The following is a 21,791-nucleotide window of genomic DNA, read 5'->3' as shown; positions in this document are numbered from 1 at the left end:
TCTCAGAAGATCTCAATGAAATGCTGTATTTCATTTCACCCAATTTTATAAAATAGTGTTGATGATTTGTGTTGATGACACAGTTTGATGACACATTGTGATGACACATAGTTTTGATGACATATTTCTATGATTTGTTTGTATTATTATACATTAAAATTACAATATGTTTTGCGCTATCGTTTATTGTCTTCCTTTCTCAATGGTATCGAAATGAAAGTTTTAATAACAATCAAAATTATTCAACACTTGTCGTTAAATGGATACTTGGACAGACAAAGGTGTTTTTTTTTTTTTTTGTATTGCCACTTTAATGTAAGAGCAATTTGAGATTTTTCTTTTTACCTTTTTGATTGTAATTGAATGGAGTGAGACAAACCCAAATGGCCCAACAATCGATCTATCCCCCTTAACCCGAATCACTCGTGACGTCATGATTGAATCAGTCTTCCAAAAGTACTGCGTCTCTTCCAAATTTGTCGATACATCTATCAAGTTCTGAGAGAATTTGGGACAATCTTCGATCTAAGGCTGGAAAGAAATCGTTGGTTGAGACCGGATTGATTGGATCCTGAGCCAAGGACGCCCTCATTTGATCACCAAGCATCTGACCAGGTTTGGTAAACTCTTTAAATTTCCAGTACGTTGAATTTCTAAAACTGTAGAAAAAAAGAAAGAAAAGAAAACTAATTATAATTAAACAAAAAAACCAAGAAGTACAAACAAAAACAAATTTGGTATTTAAAAGCCAACGTTGGAGTTATAAAGACGTTTATGTAGTTGAAAATGTTAGAAATTCGCTGTACGGTATCCCACTATTTTGACGCACACCACTTACGTGTTGTAATACTTTTAGATCTAATGAAATCTCCCATTAATTGTTTTTATAAACCTTTTTTAAATTACAGAAAATACGTAATTCCCCTTCTAGTTGGTTTCGATGATAATCGTAACCTATGTCTTTGTGTGTGTGACACCTTGCTTGTAAACACGATATCTCAAGAAGTGAAGCTTGGACCAATCTCATATTTCGTGAGTAGCGGAACCTACATTGAGTAGAAGAACCCCTATTGTTTTGTGGAGAGGTCAAAAGTCATTTGGGGTCACCAGGAGCCAAATAGTGAAAACCTTGTAGACACAATATCTCAAGAAGGGAAGCTTGAACCAATCTCATATTTAGTAGGACTATATAGTTGTGAAACGTTCAGTACAAGAAGCCTATCGTTTTTTTTTAGGTCCAGCCTATTGGATTCTTAGGTCATGCAAAGAGTAATATCTTCATTGTTTTAGATTTCAGCAATTTGTAAAACTCCCCTCCATTACAGAAAAAAACATTGTAATAAATTGGGGAAAATATAAGAAACAAAGTTGAAGCACATGTGGCTCGTTGGTCATATTTTGACTTGATGAAGTCTCAGTAACCTTCCTGAATGCAAAAAAAAAAAAAACATTACATTTTGAATATCTCCCAAATGAAATTGTTTTGCAAAAATAGACATAATTATAAATGTAATTTTTATTTCTATTGAAATAAACAATGAAAACAGTTTCAAATGAATTTGAAAGGTCAAAACCTATGATTACCGCTAAGTTGTGTTCTTGAATACATAAAATGCACAGCTGCTTTTGTAGTATCTTTGGACCAGAATGCAGAACTGTATTGAGGTTTGAATGGCTGACTTCATTGTAACAGGGTTTAAGAGAATGTTATCATTGTAAGATAGCATGAGAAACTTTTGTTTATATGAGTTCTGCGGAGACTGTTGACCCTTGATAAATTGATACATTTATACTCAATGGAAGTAGAAAACTTGTCAAGGTTACACACCCGTATCTATGGTGGTCACAGCGTTTTCACATTTCAGCCTGTTGACGTCAACTGACTGTCAGACACGAATTTCCGCTCATTGCGTCGCTACATATCCCGACATCCGGTGACTATTTCCTGAAATCGGCTGATTTCAAAGGGTGTTAGCCCTAACTACTGTTGGGTGTATATAAGAACCGCTCCATGTTAGTCCCCGACAAAATCCCGATATTGTCGTATTCCGAGAAACTTCCTTCAAAGTGGAAACACTGTCACGAACATATTTTATGCAATAGATCATTGTACGTATAACTAGGGATAAACTGTGCCCCATTGCAAAAACAAACAACCAACAGTATATGCACTTTTAAGTTTAAACTCATGCAACAATAGAAAGAAAACGTATAAAAGTATTCCTCTGCCAAATCTGCCAACAAATGTGGATATCAACGTTTGAATTGGGCTGACCCAAAATTACTCACGAAAACTGCACCTTTACAATAATAGAACGACCCGCAACTTGTTTACAAACGACGTACTACGTTTGTAACGTTAAAGAGCAGACCTCGGATTCGGCTCCAACAATATAGGTCATTCTCACAATGTCGTATTCCACACGCAAACTGTGGAAAAGTTCGAACTAGATGGAAAGCTTGAACAACAGGTAAATATTTGACTTGATCAAGTCTCCCGCGGGTGAAATTATTTCCCATTTTGCTGATCATACCAAAACGCATACTGCTGATGAATACTAAAAGTTGGAAAAACAAATTTCATGATCATTGCACATGATCTGTGGCCTACATTTCATCATAACTGAAAACCCTACAGAAGGCCCTGTTTTGGGCCCTCACATAACGTCAATTTTCCCCCTGAACAACTTTATTTCACCACTTTCTAATTTATATCCACAACATTTCAGCAGGTTTGGACAAAAGCTATAAGAGGGGTAGCATATTTTACATTTTCAGAAAATGACCTCTTGTGACCTCAAATGACCTTCAAATTTACTTATTTGATCTCATGGAAACTTAACTCAAAAACCAACTGAAGAATATCCTGCCAAATTGAATGAAAACTGACAAAATGGCAGTCATTCAAACACGGTGGCAAAAGTGACAGAATTTCGGCAGAGTCGCATGATCGCTATAGCTCAGCTGCGCTGATAATGTCATCATTATAGCTCATATCATCACTGCTAAAATCGAGCATCGGCATTGACAAGACTGATGTTTATCAAGGAAATGAAAAGTAATGTAAATAAAGAAGAATACGTTAACAATCCAAGCACAATTAGCCTGATGATGTCATACTTACCTAGACTTGCTCAGGTGTCAATACATGTAAAATGCATACCCTGTACGGTATGCCTTAATGCTCTAAGAACGGGCCTGTAAAATCCAACCGTAAGACCTATGTATATGTTAGAAAAAACTGAATTTCCTATAGATTTTATCTTGGCAATCGTTGCATATTTACGTCATCTTCTCTTTCAGCACGTGTGGATCGGTTACATTGATTAGGCTCGAGAATGAACTCCATTTCGTGACGTAAATGGATGTGTTCCGAGATTCCCAAACTGGTGGAGAAATGAGTCAAACACTGCAGGAGTTAATCGGTAACCATCTGGAAGAGCCTTTACGGTGACATAGGCAAGTAGAATGATTGGAAATACAGCAGGATTAGCCTAAACTTAACGATATACTTCTCACCACAGCCTCTCTTTATTCTTCTTACTATTCTTTTCGTTATTGTTCGTGTTATAATAAATGATGGAAAATATCGAACAGCCTCTGAAGCACTGACCCCAAATGTTGAAAACCGTGCTCTGTAATAACTGACATCTTTACATTCATTGAGTATACCGTTTCAGGCTGTAACATAAGTAAACAACAAAACAATTATATTAAACCAATATTTCATTCCGAAATTGATTATTTCAGTACATCCCCCCCCCTCTCAACGCTTGTACATGGAAAGGCGTTTTAATATTTATTTGCTAAAATTGTGCGTTATTCCATCTATCTGAAGTGCATATTGAGATATCTGAAAGAAATCCTATTTCAGATATCTAGATTACAAATGGTAAAATATCTTACATTGATTTTAAGATGTCTGAAATTAAATTTCAATATCCAAAATTGAATTCAATTTTCTAAACTTCCGGAGGAAATGTTAAAACGGCTTTCCATACGTCCGAAACTTGAAATTGCACCGTTGGAGAATGAATGTCATTGGTTAAAACTTGTATTATCATCTGAAAGCTTTTCTCGATTATGCTATAAATGACGACCATAATTTATTTAACAGCCATGGGCGTCGTTGGCGTTATCCCGTAACATTTTATGAGTGGGAAGCAAGAGTAGAATATATTATTATGAGATAGATGGAGAAGTCTCACTGCAGCCTGGTTCTAAGCGCCCTGCTATACAGTTAATTGTATGCTTATGCTTTTCATTTGAAATACATTACATATGTAAAACTAAATGATGTCGTAAAACTCAATCATCTATTTGTAACTGTCAACCTAACACAACTATTTTTCCAGTTTGAATAAAAGTGCAACTCTTTGGATATACGAGTATTCATTTTTAGTATATCTTGGTCTATATTTATTTGCACACCTGTTTCTCACAAAATTAATGAAAATTTTCCTCCATCACCCGCCCCCCCCCCCTAGCCCCTTAGTAAAAAATAGTGAGAAATTCGGCAAATAGAAAAGATGGCGCTATTTAAAAAGTAATTCAAATTAAAATATCATCGACAGTTCGGCATTGTCGGAAGCCACTAAATACTAACCCCTACAGCGGGTCGGACCATTTCGATTGCCCTCGGAACTCGGTTTCGGGTGCAACTGTGCTCGGCGCTCATGGTTCCCGAATTACGTTATTTTGCCCAGGTCTCGGAAGTTAGTTGACTGAATGTAATAACTTGTGAGACCTGCTACTCGAGATAGAGATAGATATAATAGCGGTTTGAAACGGTACTTCTAGTTTTTAAATGATACTTGTAAATAACCAGGTCTTGGAGGTAAGTTGACTCTATGTAATAACTTGTGAGGCCTGCTACGAGATATAGATAGATATAATAGCGGTTTTAAACGGTACTTGCAGTTTTTAAAATGATACATGTACACAACCAGGTCTTGGAGGTTAGTTAACTCTGTGTAATAACTTGTGAGACCTGCTACTTGAGATATAAAGATAAATACAACAGTACTTTATTGCAGCTTTCTTATATACATTTGTTAACTTAAAATGTCAAGAATAAACCGTGAAACGTGTGGATATTTGTGTATTTGTCTCCTATTTTCCCCTCTTTCGCGGGACTTGGCCCGGCAATTCGTACGTGTTACACGAGCTCGTACCCGTACTATAGGCCTACACGTGAAATGTACAACATGTGCATCTACGTAGTTATGCAAGACTTTGACGTCAGGTGAGATCATTCTCGCTCGGGATCCTTACCGATGAACCGAACCGCTACGCGGGTTAGTATTTAGTGGCTTCCTTCATTGTCAGGGTTTGCTTTTCATTCTGTTGCATTGCACTGGTCTCGGTTCCGCGAGATTGGTTATGCTTCCTTTTTTTGCAGGTGACAATATTCGACTGCACTCAGTAACATTGTAGTTCACATATTTCGTTTGTCAATGATTTCACATCTGCACTGTAACTTTGGCAAATTATATTTCGAATTGAAAGTTTCGCTTTAGTTGGAAAATTGATTACTTTTCAATGCATTTAATATTTTGGACAACATACTTTCATTTGCTATTTTGAAACTGTAGTTTGATTACGCACTTTGGTATTCGGTAACAGCTGCCTGTAGAAATATGTCGGGGTTATAAAAATTCATGCCTTAATGGTTTCATCATTGACTAGATAAGTCAACGAGACTATTGTTTTGTTAAATAGGGAGAAATTAAATTTTGCCGGAATGAGGAGCTACCCCGAGGACGGTTCTTATACGTCATAGAAGGGTACGGTATGTCACCTTGACCGGGCGTACTAGCCCTACATGTAGTGCTTGTGTGTATGCAGAAACACGTCGTGTTATGTATATATTATGTGTTCACATAGGATAGTGCCCTGGAAGAAACAATAAATGTAAAGTAAACTACGGCACGAAGAAAATCACACTACGTTTCCGAAGCATTTATTTAAATGGCAAACTGTTTCAACGTTGAATATTTACAATATCAGCAAATTGACTTATGTAATCCATCTAAAATGTTGCGTTTCAGACCGATGTCGACTCACTTCAAACACTACTAACAGTCTACAAGAAACAGCTGTCAAATGCTGTTAATCAGCGATTCGCAAACTTTTAGACCCAGGAGGTTTCTATGAGGGCTGAGCCACGACCCACCAGATCCCACTCCTCACGACCCACCCGACCTCACACCCGAACCACACCCGACCCCACACCCGGCTCAAACATCTGGAAAATCCCGCGACCCACCGAAAAGTTTCCGAGACTCAATTCTGGGTCACGCCTACTAGTTTTCGATAATATCTGTTTAATAATAGAACAATTAGGCTATACATACATGTCCTGAAAACAGAGGGTTTATATAAATAATATTCATACAAAGTTATTCTAAATATAGTCCTCAGTAGAAACTTATTATAATATGATTCCATAAAACGTATTTGGAAGTCAAATTATGCATTTCTTATGGACACATTTAAGTTACACGTGTCAGTATAACGTTACGACTTTGGTGAATTCTGTACACACTTTGTACATACTGATTATACATTAAATTACGATGTTATCAAAATTCCGTTTAGTAAGCATTTACAAGTCAAATATTTGAGATTAAGGCTTTTCAATGTTGCTTTTATATGTATGTTAATTTATGCGTGTCACTGTATTCAAGTAATGGTACAGATTTGGTGAAATCTGTAACACACAAACACGCATTATGTGAATTGGATAAATATTACATTTCATATGACGCAATTTCAAGTGAAGAAAAGCAAACACACATTTTCAACACATTTCAACGATTTCGATTTATTTACAAGTAATTTACACATATCAGCATAATTTTTTTTAATTAAGACTTTTAAATTTTGCTTTTATATGTAAATATATTAATTTATGCATGTCACTGTTATCAAGTAATGGTAAAGATTTTGTGAAATCTGCAACACACATACATACATTATGTATATTAGTTCTATCTGTTCTAATTGTAATTTCTCGTTCAGCATATGCAAATAGCCAATTTATAAAAAGAAGCATTTTCAACGATTGTTTTCCTTTCATGAACATGTTTAAATTGAAATGTCTGTAGTGTAATAAAGACGGTGTAATTATCCGGTACATGCATCCCTGATTATATATAGGGTCAATTCCGTGGTGAGTCGCGTGACATTTTTACTAAAATTCCTCTCTATTTGATATCATTAAACAAATAAGGAAATACATGGGAGAAAAGCATTCATGTAGTCAGTGAAGGTAAGCCTTAATGTTTACAACAGTAGCGAAAAATATTTATACCTCAAGTATTGGGGGTGAAATTGGTCAAAAACTAAACGTGACTCGCGTGACAGTTACTATTAGCGAAAATCAGAATGCACACACAAATGTTCGATTTCTTATGTCTTATTAAAATGTTTCCAATAACTTTTTATAATCATACCGAAGTTGAAAAACACCTCTACCTCAATTGCTATGCAACTTTGAGAAAATGTTGTAACGCATGAAAATAACGTTGAAGATGTATTGTGACTCGCGTGACAAGAAAACGTGACTCGCGTGACGAGCTCACTTTTCAGATAGTTCTAGACCAAATGCAGTAGTGAATCGAAGGTATAGATCTTGCATAGTCAAATATAACATTCATTGGTCTAGAAATTGTCTAAAAGGAACTTCCCTTGGGAATTTTCAGATGATATTAATGTCCCCGAGTTACCCTCATGACTGCAGACAGTAGGTAATATACTGTACGGGTAGTACAGTTTTTCAGGCAATATATCTCGTCAATTAATATTTATAACAATATTTAGTCTGTTGAAGTCACTCATTTGAAAGTTATAGAAGAAACATCTATCAAAATGTGATTCAAATTACCATTCTCATTTGTCATATTTGCATAAACCAAAAGTGTTACGGCTGTATTCAATTTTTTATTCATTGTGATCAAATTACCATTCTCATTTTGATTTTGGGAATAATTGTGCAGTTAACCTTAAGGTTGTCAAGTCATAGCACATTGCATTGCCAGATACTAATATAGATTATGTTTTTGTATATTACTAAAAAATCAATGACACATGCTAACTTTCCAAATGTGGTGATAAAATAGGCATTTTATTGCGAATAAATATTCATGAATTTAAATTCTGATATTTCAAATGAAATTATTATAAATGGTTGAATTATGTGTGCCAATATTACTCAAGTTGCCTAATTAAAAGGGGAATGCATATATGATATCTTTAATCAGTGATTCATTCATCAAACTATAAATCCCTGTAATTTTCACACAGTAGTATAGGTAGAAAACACTATCTTGAATTGACGTGACTCACGTGACATTTGTTAAAGGTGATTTTCCGCAAAATTTGAATATCTTCTGAAAAGGAAAATTCAGTAATCTTTTTGGTATCTATGTGAATACTTGATATTCATTATTTGGAGTAAAGCTTTTGAGCAGCCAAGAAGAAAAACAAAAACAGTAAATGTTGTGACTCTCGTGACAGTAAATCAAGGGTGTTTTCAATTCACCACTGTTGTCTAATGCCTTGATGTCGAAAAAATATTGAAAATCTCTATTCAGTGATTCATTCATCAAACTATAACATCCCTGTAATATTCACACAGTAATATGGGTAGAAACACCATCTTGAATTGATGTGACTCGCGTGACGTGACTCGCGTGACATTCGTAAAGGGTGATTTTCCGCAAAATTTGAAAATTCTGAAAAGGACAATTCAGTAATCCTTTTGGTATCTATATATATATATATACATAATGTAGGAATCTGACAAAAAGGCGAACAGCTAGCCTAATAAGTATAGACAATGCAACCGTAATACATTGGAACAATATGGTACATCAGTAATGTTATGACCAACCACAATAAAAAAAATGTTATGATACTGAGTTGGTTGTTTTAAACTAGTACTATCTGGTCGAGTGGATAAAGGCAGTGACATTAGAAGAAATGTAAACTAGCATAGAGGTCGTGTGTTCGATCCTTGGCCGGCCTAAAAATATGAAACATGTAGAATAATTATCAAGTTGTTCATCTATAACACTGTTGATAAATTTCTTTCTCTCTGGCGGTAAGATACCGGCAGCCAGAAAGCCTGTGCTTCTACGTAATTTAACAGCCGTTATCTCCCCCCCCCCCCAATTATGACGTAAAAATGAAACAACGGGCTTTCTTTTGTAATGGGAACCACGCAACCGTCAAGTTACGTCGGTAGCATTCTGATGTTGTTAACTTTGTGGTAAACTTTCTTACGGTTATCTGATAAAACAATAACTTTACCCATTTCGAAAAATTGATTAATTTGTTAATGGCAGCAAAGCAACCGTCAATTTACGTATGTAGAATTCTGATGTATAACAACCCTTTTGTTTTAACCTTTTCTTACAGTTACCCAGCCTTTATATCGAAACAATTAATTCGTTAACTTAGAATGTCACATAATTTTAGCATTATGTTTTACATTATTTGTTTTAAATTGTACATCTGTTCTTAAGTTATCGCTCAAAATATTGTAAACAGCAAATGAAAGAGAGAGAGAGACAGAGAGAGCGATGTGTGGAGAGAGCAATTTTAAAACATGCATGTAATTCTGGGAAAACATGTGTTGAAAGTACAGATCCATTAGTATCAGTCCCACCCAGCCGCACACTTTCTGCCAATCAAATCGTCCAGACATAAAGTAATCAAATAGCAATCTTTGATTCCATCAATCAGAAGTCGTCATTGTATAATTAAGTATTACTAGGTAAACATTATTTGCATGATTTATATTTGAATTTTTAATTTTTTTTGCTTCTTTTGTAACAACAAGAACGAATAAAAAGCCGTGTTTGCAAGTAAACCTGAGCACAACAAGAATTCGACCGAATTGAATACCGTTTTGATATACTGTGTTAATTGACATCATGAAGGCTTTCGGCATCACAGCTTTAGTTTTGCTGTCATCAAGCATCTACTTGGCAAAAGCTTCTTGCTCATCGCGTAATTGTCCTTCCGGATGGACATCATTTGGTACCAACTGTTACAGGTATAGCGAATAACAATAATTGTAAAGTACGTTAATGTTATACTCGTTTGTATATTCTATAGTTAATTAAACAAAATATGTGCCCAATTAACACCTAACAGCACATCAGTTTACAATACAAACAGCATTGTTTGGTCATGTGGCACGATCATACACAACCGGATTGGAATTAATCCATCTAGTAAGACAATCACATGGTAATTAATAAGCGATTAATTAAGGAGCACTCGACAGGTTTTGATTAATCGCATACAAAAGCAAATCAGAAATTTCGACAATTCTAGTTTCTCTTCCTTATTTTAAATGAAAATTGATAGTCATGTTAAGTGTTTTGTTGAAGTACTTTATTCCAAATTCTGCCAATTTAATATTAGTCCAAGCCATGCCGCTATTAAACTTGAAACTACGACGTTATCACGTTTATTTAAGTCATGTTTGCATTATTACTTCAAATTAAAATTTAAAATTAAAACCCCACCCTGTTTAATAGCTCTATCACCGTAGTGGTTATAAAGTATTCTATCTTAATTATTTGTAAAAGGTTTTACAATGACCCGTTACGGACATGGACGGACGCGGAGACTTTTTGCCAAACGTTTAGTACCTCCGGAGTAAAAGGACACCTGACAACGATTGAGTCGAGCGATGAAAATGATTTCGTGAATAACTTTTGGAAGACCATGAGACCTGATAAACCTGCCTCAGAAAAACAGGTGAGTAACATTTACAAGGGAGACGGAACCGGAACGGGGTCCGATCCCTCTCAGTTTTGGGAAACTCCAAGTTTCCCGTTTTCGTAAATTAGAAGTATCCCTTTTTGATAATGAAAAGTACCCCTTTGCAACTTTGTAATGAAAACTTGATCTAAAATCGTTTAATATATTTTTTCTTCTTTTCATATTTTCAAGGTAAAATTACACCAATTTCATCATTAGGTCATGCTCAGAGTAAGACTTTCATTGTCTTAGATTCAGCAATTTTTAAAACTCGCCTCCATTACAGGAAAGAAACATAATAATAGCGAAAATCATTTAAAAAAATAAAAAAACAAGTTGAAGCACATGTGGTTCGTTGGTGTCATATTTAGACTTGGTGGAGTCTCAGTAACCTTCCGTTGTGTAAAAAAAAACATTTAATTTTTAGTATCTCCCAAACGGAATTATTTATTTCTTAACTGTAATGGGAATCTATTCATAACATATATGATCTATCACATAGACAAACATTGATGGGTGGGTTTGTTTCTCCTTTAAGGTTGTGTAATTGTCACCATACTAGTATTTGTGAGACAAGACTAGTACTGTATTGTGAATAGCTAATTGAATTTTCATGAAATTTGATTATACATATATCTGAACAACTATGCACTATTTACTGAAGACGAAGAAACCACACAGTACAACTTTTACTGAGATACATGCGAACATACATCTCATCAAAAAGCTGAGATATCTTACTTTGTTTAGGAGATATGCCTATCAGGGTTTTCAAGTCGTGTCAGGAGCCACCATTTTGTCAACTTGTGATGTCATAGTGCCACTAGGAGGTGAAACCTGTCACTTGGTATTTGTTTTTCCTTTCATATTTTCAACGTGAACATAAACAGTGTTGATAATAAAAGACCAAGAGCAGCAACACTTCAATAGCTCAGCTAAGCTTCTGTTTGAGAAAATTTGTTTTGATTGACAATATTTCTGAGCAGTTTATCCATTTGTTTGTGCGAAAATATAAGACATAGGTGGGATAACGGCGTCATTTCCTTTTGAACCTTCTCGTCTCCCTTTTTCCTTGTCTATGCTCCTTCTAAGCAGACATAGTTTGTTACAATGTTAGAAAGTTCTTAACATTTGTTTCGATAAAAGAAACAAAAATAAAGATTTATGTAATTTTTATTGAGATAAACAATGATAAAAAGTTTCAAATGAATTTGAAAAGTCAAAACCTATGATTACCGCTAAGTTGTGTTCTTGAATACTTAAAATGCACAGCTGCCTTTGTAGTATTTTTAAACCAGAATGCAGAACTGTATTTAGGTTTGAATGGATGACTTCATTATAACAGGGTATGCGCCAATGTTATCATTGTAAGATATCATGTGAAACTTTTGTTTATATGAGTTGTGCAGAAACCGTTGACCTTTTCCTTCACCAAAATTGATACATTTATAGTCAAAATGACACCTTCTAATGTAAGCAGAAAACTTGTCAAGGTTACATTTCCCTAGCAACGGTGGTCACAGCGTTTTCACATTTGAGCAAGTTGACGTCAAATGACTGTCAGAAATGAATTTCCGCTCATTGCGTCGCTACATATCCTGAAATCCGGTGACTATTTCCCGAAATGGGCTGATTTCAACGGTAATATATTAGCCCTATGTACTGTACGGTGTATACGAACCGCTCCTTGTTAGTCTCCGAAAAAATCTTTGAAAAATATGATCTGTGGCCTACATTTCATCATAACTGAAAACTCTACAGAGGGCCTTGTATTGGGCCATCACATGACGACAAAAATACTTTTCCTGATCAACTTTGGTTCACCAGCATTCAAACTTTATATCAACAACATGTCAGCTCTAGGTGGAGTAGCATATTTTACGTTTGCAGAAAAGACCTCTCGTGACCACAAATGACCTTCAAATTGACAAACTATGTAGAAAAAATGTTAACGCATCTATGGAACTTAACTCACACAAACTACTTACGAAATACCAGCCGAATCGAATGAAAACTGACGAAATGGCAGTCATTCGAACCCAGTGGCCAAAGTGACAGAATTTCGGTAGAATGGCATGACCGCTATAGCTCAGCTGCGCTAATAGAGTCCTCATAAATATTGCTCATATTCTCACTGCTAAAATCAAGCATCGGCATTGACAAGACTGATGTCCCTGGTGGAAATTCCAGTTGAATTTTTGAACTTGGTTCAACTGGAATTTTCTATACGGAAATTGGCCCAAATTTGAACTAGGTTGAACTGGGTGAACTGGGGTTCCCAACTGGTTCAACTATGTTTTACTGGGTCCAACTGGTTCAACTATGTTTAACTGGGTTCAACTGGTCCAAGTTCAACTATGTTTTACTGGGTCCAACTGGTTCAACTATGTTTACTGGGTCCAACTGGTTCAACTATGTTTTACTGGGTCCAACTGGTTCAACTATGTTTAACTGGGTTCAACTGGTCCAAGTTCAACTATGTTTTACTGGGTCCAACTAGTTCAACTATGTTTACTGGGTCCAACTGGTTCAACTATGTTTTACTAGGTCCAACTGATTTAACTATGTTTTACTGGGTCAACTGTTTTACTGGGTCAACTATGTTTTGCTGGGTTAAACTGGGTGAACTATTTTTTTACTTCTTATATTTTTAAATAGTTTGAACTGGGATTCTCAACTGGTGTTATCTACACTTATATAACACCATACTATAAGAAGTTTTCATTTTTTAACAGTAGATATATACTGTAAGTATTAAGGGTGTTAGCCACTGAAAATAAATGTTTGTTCTTGATCAGAGAACTCTGGGTTTGGTGTGATGACCTAACACAGAGCAAGACACATATAAAAATGAAGAAGTCAACTGGATTGGATCAAAAGAAATTATAATTATGAATAACAAATAATGTACAGCTGATCTGGGCCCAGTAAAAGAATTAAATGAAACAACTTACAGTAGTGAGGTGCGCACCCAAAATATAAAGAAATACTGAAATACACTTAATTTAAAAGTCTGTTCTGGTGAGTTGGCCTGCTGGTAACCTCAAGTATTCTACGACCTCAGACTTTCCACGACATCAGATATTCTATGACATCAGTATAGTTGAACCCGATAAAAGGTATTATGAATGTCCGATCCCAGCAAAAAAGTATCCTTTAATTTTTTTATGAAATTGTGTTCCAGGGTATCCTTTCAGTAAAATAATGTCAATATCCTTTGTTGTAAAATAATGTCCTTTATAAGTGATGGTGTCCTGGAATATATCCTTTATTGTAAAACAATATCCTTTATAGTAAATAGTATCCTTTATAATAAATAGTGTCCCAGACTGGCAGTTGAATATCACAATTTCCATAAAATAATAAGGTCCATGTACAGTAACTTGAACTATGTAAATTAAGGTTTAAAATAAACTATCCAGCCATTAAACTATCTTTCTCTTCTTTTAAAACTGCCTTGCTCAGATACTCATAGCCAATTGCCAACTCCCTATACTGTACCCTCATAAAACTCCTTTGTTCCTAAAATATATACACACAGACCCCATTTCCTGTGAGGGCTAATTTCCAGGAAGAGCAAGATAGTTGCATAGCAACCCAGAAGAGAGAAAGTTGATAATCAACCTTTTTGCTACCACAAGACAACATACAAATGTACTGTACAAATGTATAGCCCTCTGTACAGTGAGCATTTAACAGGGCACTAATAAACAAGTAAAACTAAGGTACAAAACAAAAGTTTATGTAAGAGCTGACCATCTTACACTGTACAAATGAAGCCTCACTTGTATGTATGTATGTATATGTGATCTTCCCGCAAGCAGGAACTCGCGAAAGAAGCCATGGAGGCTTGTAGACTCGCAAGCTGACCGAAGCCAATCTCTCGGCACACATCCATTTAACGTCCTTGTCAGGAAGTTGTTATTGAACAACACCCTTGCCAGGCGACACACATTGCTGTCGGCGGGGAATCGAACCGGGGATCTCATGACTGGGAGACGCCGGCGTTAACCACTCCGCCTTGAAATTAGATTGATAGTTTAATCATATGTTCATAATGTTCAGTGTAGGGCATCCTCATATTTGTAGCATATCAGTGTATGCTGTACACTTCACTAGGCTAATGACTTTTGCAAAGTATGTTATTATGCCAATAGGACACTTCATGTTTGAAACAACAATCAAGGAAATTGCGTAACTTTTGAAAATTGCTATTATATGTTTGCTAGTTGACAATAACTTTCCTTAAATCATGCGGCTAAATATAGGTGTTAACTTGAGTATAACTAGGTTAGGCACCTATAAGCTGTGCAACTATAACGTTAGGTTATGCCTAACGTTAGTAATTGTACCATGTGGTATACCTAGTAGGGAACCGGTTTGTTAGACCTAGCCTATACTATAGTCCTAAGTCACTAGCCTATATAGGCCTATAAAGTTTCTGTTTAATTCAAATATTTATGATAAAGAGCACGTTTACAATCAATTATAATGTTACAAGTATGTGTCAATAATATAAAGATACTGCAAGATCACAAAGGAGGGAACTTAGCCGCGGTAATAATTTAAAATTGTTGGCAAAATCGGTTACAAATGCGATTATTCTGCGAAGCTTCTGTTGGCGTATGTGGTTTGCGGATTCGGAATTTATAAATTTTGCGCTAACACAAGGTACAAATGTCAAAGTTCAAATTAAGTCGGATCATACTATTTTGCACTAGGAAGGCATTTTGTCTACCAATTGTTCAAATCGACGAACAAATTCTAACATAATTTTTTCAAATTTATTAGATAGGAAATATTTTATATTTTTAATCATTGCGGTACAAAAATGTAATCGTTTAATCATAACTGTGATAAATATGACAAAGATTTATTTTACACCCCTCATAAGTTGGCTAATTTAGCATTTTCAATATATTCCTATACGGTTACTGCTTACGAACTTACATTATAATTTCTTGATAATTAAAATAAAAGCAGTAAACATAGTCCAAACTCAGTTGGGCCAGTGTGAAACCTAGTTCAACCCCAACAGGGCAAGTTCAACAGTAAACATAGTTCAAACCCAGTTGGGCTTGTGCAAACCAGTGAAACCTAGTTAAACCCCAGCTGGGTCAGTTCACCAGCCAATAGTCCAAACCCAGTTGGGCCAGTGCAAAACCAGTTGAAACCTAGTTCAACCCCAACAGGGCAAGTTCACCAGTCAACATAGTTCAAACCCAGTTGGGCTAGTGCAAAAATCAGTGAAACCTAGTTGAAGCCCAACTGGATCAGTTCAAACATAGTTCAAACTCAGTTGGGCCTGAACAAACCCAGTTGAACATTGTGTAAACCCAGTTGAACCTAGCTCATGTACAGCATAGCCCAGTTGGAACCCAGTAAGACCTAGTTAAACACAGTTAAAAACCAGTTAAACATAGTAGGCCCTAGTAGAACCTCGTTGATTTTTTAACTGGGTTTTACTGGAATTTCTACCAGGGGTTTACCAAGGAAATGAAAAGTAATGTAAATAAAGAAGAATACGTTAACAATCCAAGCACAATTAGCCTGATGATGCCATACTTACCTAGACGTGCTCAGGTGTCAATACATGTAAAATACATTCCATACACGGTACGCCTTAATGGTCTAAGAACGGGTCTGTAAACTCCCTACGTAAGACCTATGCATAGGCCAGGAAATACTGGATAACCGTGGACTGAAATCTTGGCATTCGTTACATGTTTATGTTTTCTCTTTCAGTCCGTGTGGATCGGTTACAGTGATCGAAATGAGGAAGGAATATTTGTCGGAGTAGATGGCTCTGTCCCGGAATTTACAGACTGGTCGCCATATCAGCCAAACGATTTGAATGGTGCTCAGGACTGCGGAGGCATCAGGAAGCCAAAAGATCGTGACCTAGGCAAGTGGAATGATTTGGAATGCACCAATACATACGGTTTTATTTGTAAGATCGCCTTGTAGAAACACCGAATTAGCCTGGACTTAACGATATACTTCTCACGACAGCCTCTCTTCTGCTTCCTTTTCTTGTTCTTTTTGTTCGTGTTATAATAAATGATGGAAAATATCCAACAGTCTCTAAAACACTGACCCCAAATGTTGAAAACCGTGCCCTGTAATATCTCATAGAATAATTTACAACATTACATTCATTGAGTAGCGTTTTAGGTTGTCAATTAACTATATAAGAAAACAATTATATTAAACCAATATTTCATTCCGAAATTGATTATTTCATCACCTCCTTCTTTCACGGCCCGCATGAAAGCCGTTTTAACATTTAATTTCTAAAATTGTGCGTTATTTCATCTATCTGAATTTCTAATTAAGATATCTGAAATTGAATGGAAGGTATCTGAAACTCCAATTCAGATGTATAATATAGAATTACAGATTTCTTGAGATTTAAACATATATGAAATTCTGTGGTATATTGAGATAACTAAAATTGATTTCAGTTATACTCCGTAATAAATGTTAAAACGGTGTTCCATACGTCCGAAACTTGAAATTGTACGTTTGAAGACTAAGTATCATTGGTTAAAAGTTTCGTTATCATCTGAAAGCTTCTCTCGATTTATAAATGACGACCACGATGTATCTAACGGCCATGGGCGTCATGGGCGCCATGGGTGTAATCCCGTAACATTTTAGAAGCGGGAAGCGAGTGTACAGTATATTACTATGAGATAGATAGAGGAATCTCACTGCAGCTTGGTAGCTTCCTGCTATACAGTTAATTGTTGCTTATGCTTTTTATTTTAAATACATTGATTATATGAAACTGAACGATTTCGTAAGACTCAACCTAAACAAGTAATGAAATATTATCATCTATGTATAACTGTCAACCTATGGAAAATATTTCTTCATTTTGTATAAAAGTGCACCTCTTTGGATATAAGAGAATTTCCAAACAATGTTACACTTGATTGTAAGTGTATATCTTGGTCTATATTGATTTGGAGACCTGACAACCCTGTCTCTCACAAAAATATGGAAGTTTATAATCCCTCCCCCCCCCCTCTCCCCAAGTCTGAGGGAGAAATTAGGGAGAATTCGATATAATCCAACTTAAACAAGAAAGCGATCTAACAAGTATCAGAGAAACATTTTCATTGTTTACATGTCAAACTATGCAATGTTATAGGTTACATAAACACTAATTGTCGTAATGACGTTAGCGCTGCACAATGACATTAGCATCTTATACATATAGTTCCCATAAAACCAAGTGGAACATCTATCCGTTCTTGCAGCAAGTAAAAGCATACAAAGGATTCATTTATGATCACAATTACGGTAAAGAAAAATAGTGCAATTCAAATTTTGCCGGGAGAGTAGCAAATAAAATCGTGTGGTTTCCTTAATAAATCGGAAGGTTCATGTAAATCAGGACAGATGGCAAATTTCCATTTGCCTTGAGAAAATACGGGGTAAAACAACCTTTGCACAAGCCAAGCTTACCTCGGATTCATGAATTTCACATTTGGTTCCACTGTGGTTAATAAAGTTGTTTTCGGGACGAGGTGAAATGTGAATTCCGGACTTGTGGCGCTATAACGTATGTTCCACATGGCAAACAGAAAGGGAAACAGTTTTGTTACTACCTACCCCTGTGGCTTCAGGAATACCATGGACAAGAGACGTACAAGCTACCCCCCCCCCCCATCCCCGCAGACTCGATCGAGTTCATACATTCTTTTCGGTTGTTGCGCACCATTCTCTTTTAGTGGAGGTTGAGAGATGAGAGGGAACAGTCATGCAGCAGGGAGGAATGTACGCCAAATATTACTATGTTCGGGCCTAACGACACTTTGCAGTATCAATAAGATGTCTTTTGATCGTCGCCCATCATCTGTCTGTTAAATTTACATCATTCGATCGTCAAATTCTTCAGCCCCCACCCACCCATTATATACCCGTGAATACTTTAAACTAATCAGAAAACATACAACAGTGTGATCTTCATCACAATCTATAAATGCCCCTAGACAACAGATATTACATATAACCAGCTACATGGCGCTAATTGGTTAGACTACGAACATCGTGACGTATTAGCAACCATTTGTCATCAAAGCCACAAGAAGTACAATGGGAAGCCATTACCGCAAATAAATTATGCGAAATCAAAGTATCTTGTCAAAAATATTTGAATATATTGCGTAATCAACCAACTGTCCAACTATAACAAAACTTTTCATTTGCCTTGAAAATATAAAATTCAAAGTCAAACTTATAATAAGGCACATTGTTAAATCAATAACAAATGAAAAGATAAGAAACAAGTAAGCAATTAAGAAGTACGCTTAGAAAGTTCTTATTAATTAGAGAAAAATAAACCAATCTCTCTCTGGGAAATCAGTACAATAAAAATGTGCCAAGGCACAATGAAGAAGATATATCCAGCGTACACACGCACGCGTTTATAAGTTATAGGCTAGACCCAGAAGCGAAGGTGAACCTAGACTCTGCTGAGTCTGCTCAGCGACGCGAAGGTCTCCCTACATAAAAATAGGAAAATGCTACGGCTGTTATATTTTCCTCCCCTTATAGAGGCCGGTGCAGTAACAGTAACGAATCGCTCATAGCGTGATGAATAGCAAGGATCGACCCAGCGCATTTGGCAAAGAAAAATTGGCCGATGCGCCTTAACAAAGGCTAAGGTTAACCGCGTCACAAAACAGCGACTTTTCCCATTCCCATGTTAAACGCGCTATTATCGCGTCGCGCGTTACCGCCAATATAATCCTGTGTGGCACGTAGACATTTCTTGAAATTCCAAAGCCAGTCAAGTTTTCACATATAACCGGATCAGCCCAGGCACAATATGTACTTTGTAGCCTAGTTGAATTTATCATTTGCCCAGGCCTAACTTAACAGTTAGTTTCAGGCTAGTGCGGCTTAAGCTAGATCTAGGTTTATTATATACTAGATTAATGCTCCTCATTTTCACTAGGCCTGTAACTAAGGACTGGGTACCGGTATGAAATATACATCTGACGTTCAACCACGTGACCTTTGACCTCGGTTCCCATGGCAACCACATATTTTGATAGTATTTGATATTGTCATGATACATGTGACGTTTCCATGTCAATTCAATATTTTCCCTTGGAGTTATAGCAAATACTTGATTTGCACTAAATTTGACCTTTGGTTCAGGGGCCTGCGTGGCACAAGGGTTTACATTGGAGTACCTTCCCATAAAGTTTAAACAAAATCGGCCCAGCCGTTAAAAAAATTTGTGACACAAAATTGCGCTAAAAAATACATTTGACTTTTAAACACGTGACATTTGACATCGGTTTCCATGGCAACTACATTTTGATAGTACTTGACATTTCCATTATACCTGTAAAGGGTTTAATTCACTGTTCCCCTTGGCGTTATATCAACAATTCGATATTAACTCAATTTAATCTTTGACCTGTGGTTCCGGGGTCTGCAAAACACAAGGGTTCACCCTGGGGTACCTTCCCACCAAGTTTGAAGAAAATTGACCCAACTGGCAGAGGAACTACAATACCTCATCCTTCCTATGGGAGCGATAAGATAAACTGCAACACAAATCGAAAAGTACTTCCAAACAGGTACAATAGATAATTAAAGAGGACGCTACTTAAAAAGTAAATCAAATTAAAAGATCATCCTCAATTAATTGTCAGGGCCTGCTTTTCAAACTGTTGCATTGTATTGCATTGGTCTCGGTTCCGCGAGACTGGTTTGCTCTCTTTTTGAGGTGACAATATTTGATTGCACCCATAAACATTTTAGGTTCACATATTTTCGATTTTAAATTATTTCACATCTGCACATCTTAATTTTAGGATATTTGATGCTTCGCTTTAGTTGGAGAATTGATCAATTTAGCGATATATATAATAATTTGGACAGCATACTTGTTTTTTTACTTTGAAACTATAGTTTGATTACGCATTTTTGCGGTAATAGCTGCCCGTTGAAATATGTCGAATTTACAAAAAAAATATACCTTTCCTGAATTCATCATAAACTAAATAAATCTACTAGACTCTTGCTTTGTTAACCCAATTGTTAACCCAATAGGGGAAATTTTGAACTTAGTCTGAATGAGGAGCTTATCCGATGACGTTTCCAATGCAATGCAAGAGATTGAAAAGAAAGCCCTGACAATAATCTGACTTATTTTTTAAAGAGCGCCCTCTTTTTATTTATTCTACACGTTTGAAAGTAATTTTCAACCTGTGTTCCTTCTTTGTCTCCCTGTAATTTGATTGTTTTGATTTTGCCAGAGGAAGAATGGTTTATTTTACTGTAGTTAATACGAATTGTCCAAGCGCACTCCTTAATTGTTTACTTTTTTTGCTAATCCTTTCATTTGTTATTAATTGAACAATATTTCAAAGTTTAAAATTGATAAGTATGATTTTGAATTTCAAATTAAAAGTTTGTTTTAGTTGTATAGTTGCTTGATTGAAGCAATGTTTTCAAATTTTTTGGACATCATAATTGCATATATATTTGCGGTAATTCCCAAAATGGATTCCCATAATAATTGTGGCTTTACGATAAACGGTGGCTAATTAACACATTGTCTAGGGGTATTGATAGATTGAGACAATGTTCATACTGTGAAACTTTCTGGTTAGTTTAAAGCACGAATTTGGCGATCGAATGATGTACGTTTAACGGACAAATGATGACATCCTATGACACTGCAAATTCCCTTTAGGCCCCGATACTTTGTGTACATTCCTCACTGCTGCATGGCTGCTCCCTCTCATCTCACAACGTCCACCAAAAGAGGATGGTGCGCAACAACCGAAAGTAATATATAGCGAGAAGATCGCAATGTAGGAAGATTTCATCTAACTCGACCTAGTCTTTGTCTGCAGGGGGATAGCTATAGACTTCTTTTCTTGAGAGGCGTAAATGCTTTTCAGTCTGTTGCATTGCAATAATTGTCTATCTCAAAGTCCATGGAATTCCTGAGGCTACATGGGTAGGTGGTAACAAAACTA

General features: G+C 36.1%; 2 protein-coding genes across 2 annotated transcripts in view; one reads left to right on the top strand and one right to left on the bottom strand.

Annotated features, from left to right (window-relative positions):
• LOC139967310 (uncharacterized) overlaps window positions 1-21,791 on the bottom strand; it is a 131,630-nt gene that overhangs the window by 102,588 nt on the left and 7,251 nt on the right. The gene's annotated exons all lie outside the window — the stretch shown is intronic.
• LOC139967388 (echinoidin-like) lies at window positions 9,881-17,691 on the top strand. Its single transcript, XM_071971124.1, has 3 exons — window positions 9,881-10,063; window positions 10,605-10,776; window positions 16,525-17,691. The coding sequence occupies exons 1-3, from the start codon at window positions 9,942-9,944 to the stop codon at window positions 16,744-16,746; spliced, it is 516 nt and encodes a 171-aa protein (XP_071827225.1). The 5' UTR covers window positions 9,881-9,941; the 3' UTR covers window positions 16,747-17,691.

The sequence above is a fragment of the Apostichopus japonicus genome, chromosome 1 (assembly GCF_037975245.1).
Source record: "Apostichopus japonicus isolate 1M-3 chromosome 1, ASM3797524v1, whole genome shotgun sequence".
NCBI lineage: Eukaryota > Metazoa > Echinodermata > Holothuroidea > Aspidochirotida > Stichopodidae > Apostichopus > Apostichopus japonicus.
Note: the sequence above shows the minus strand (reverse complement) of the source record. Positions and strands in the feature narration are given on the sequence as shown.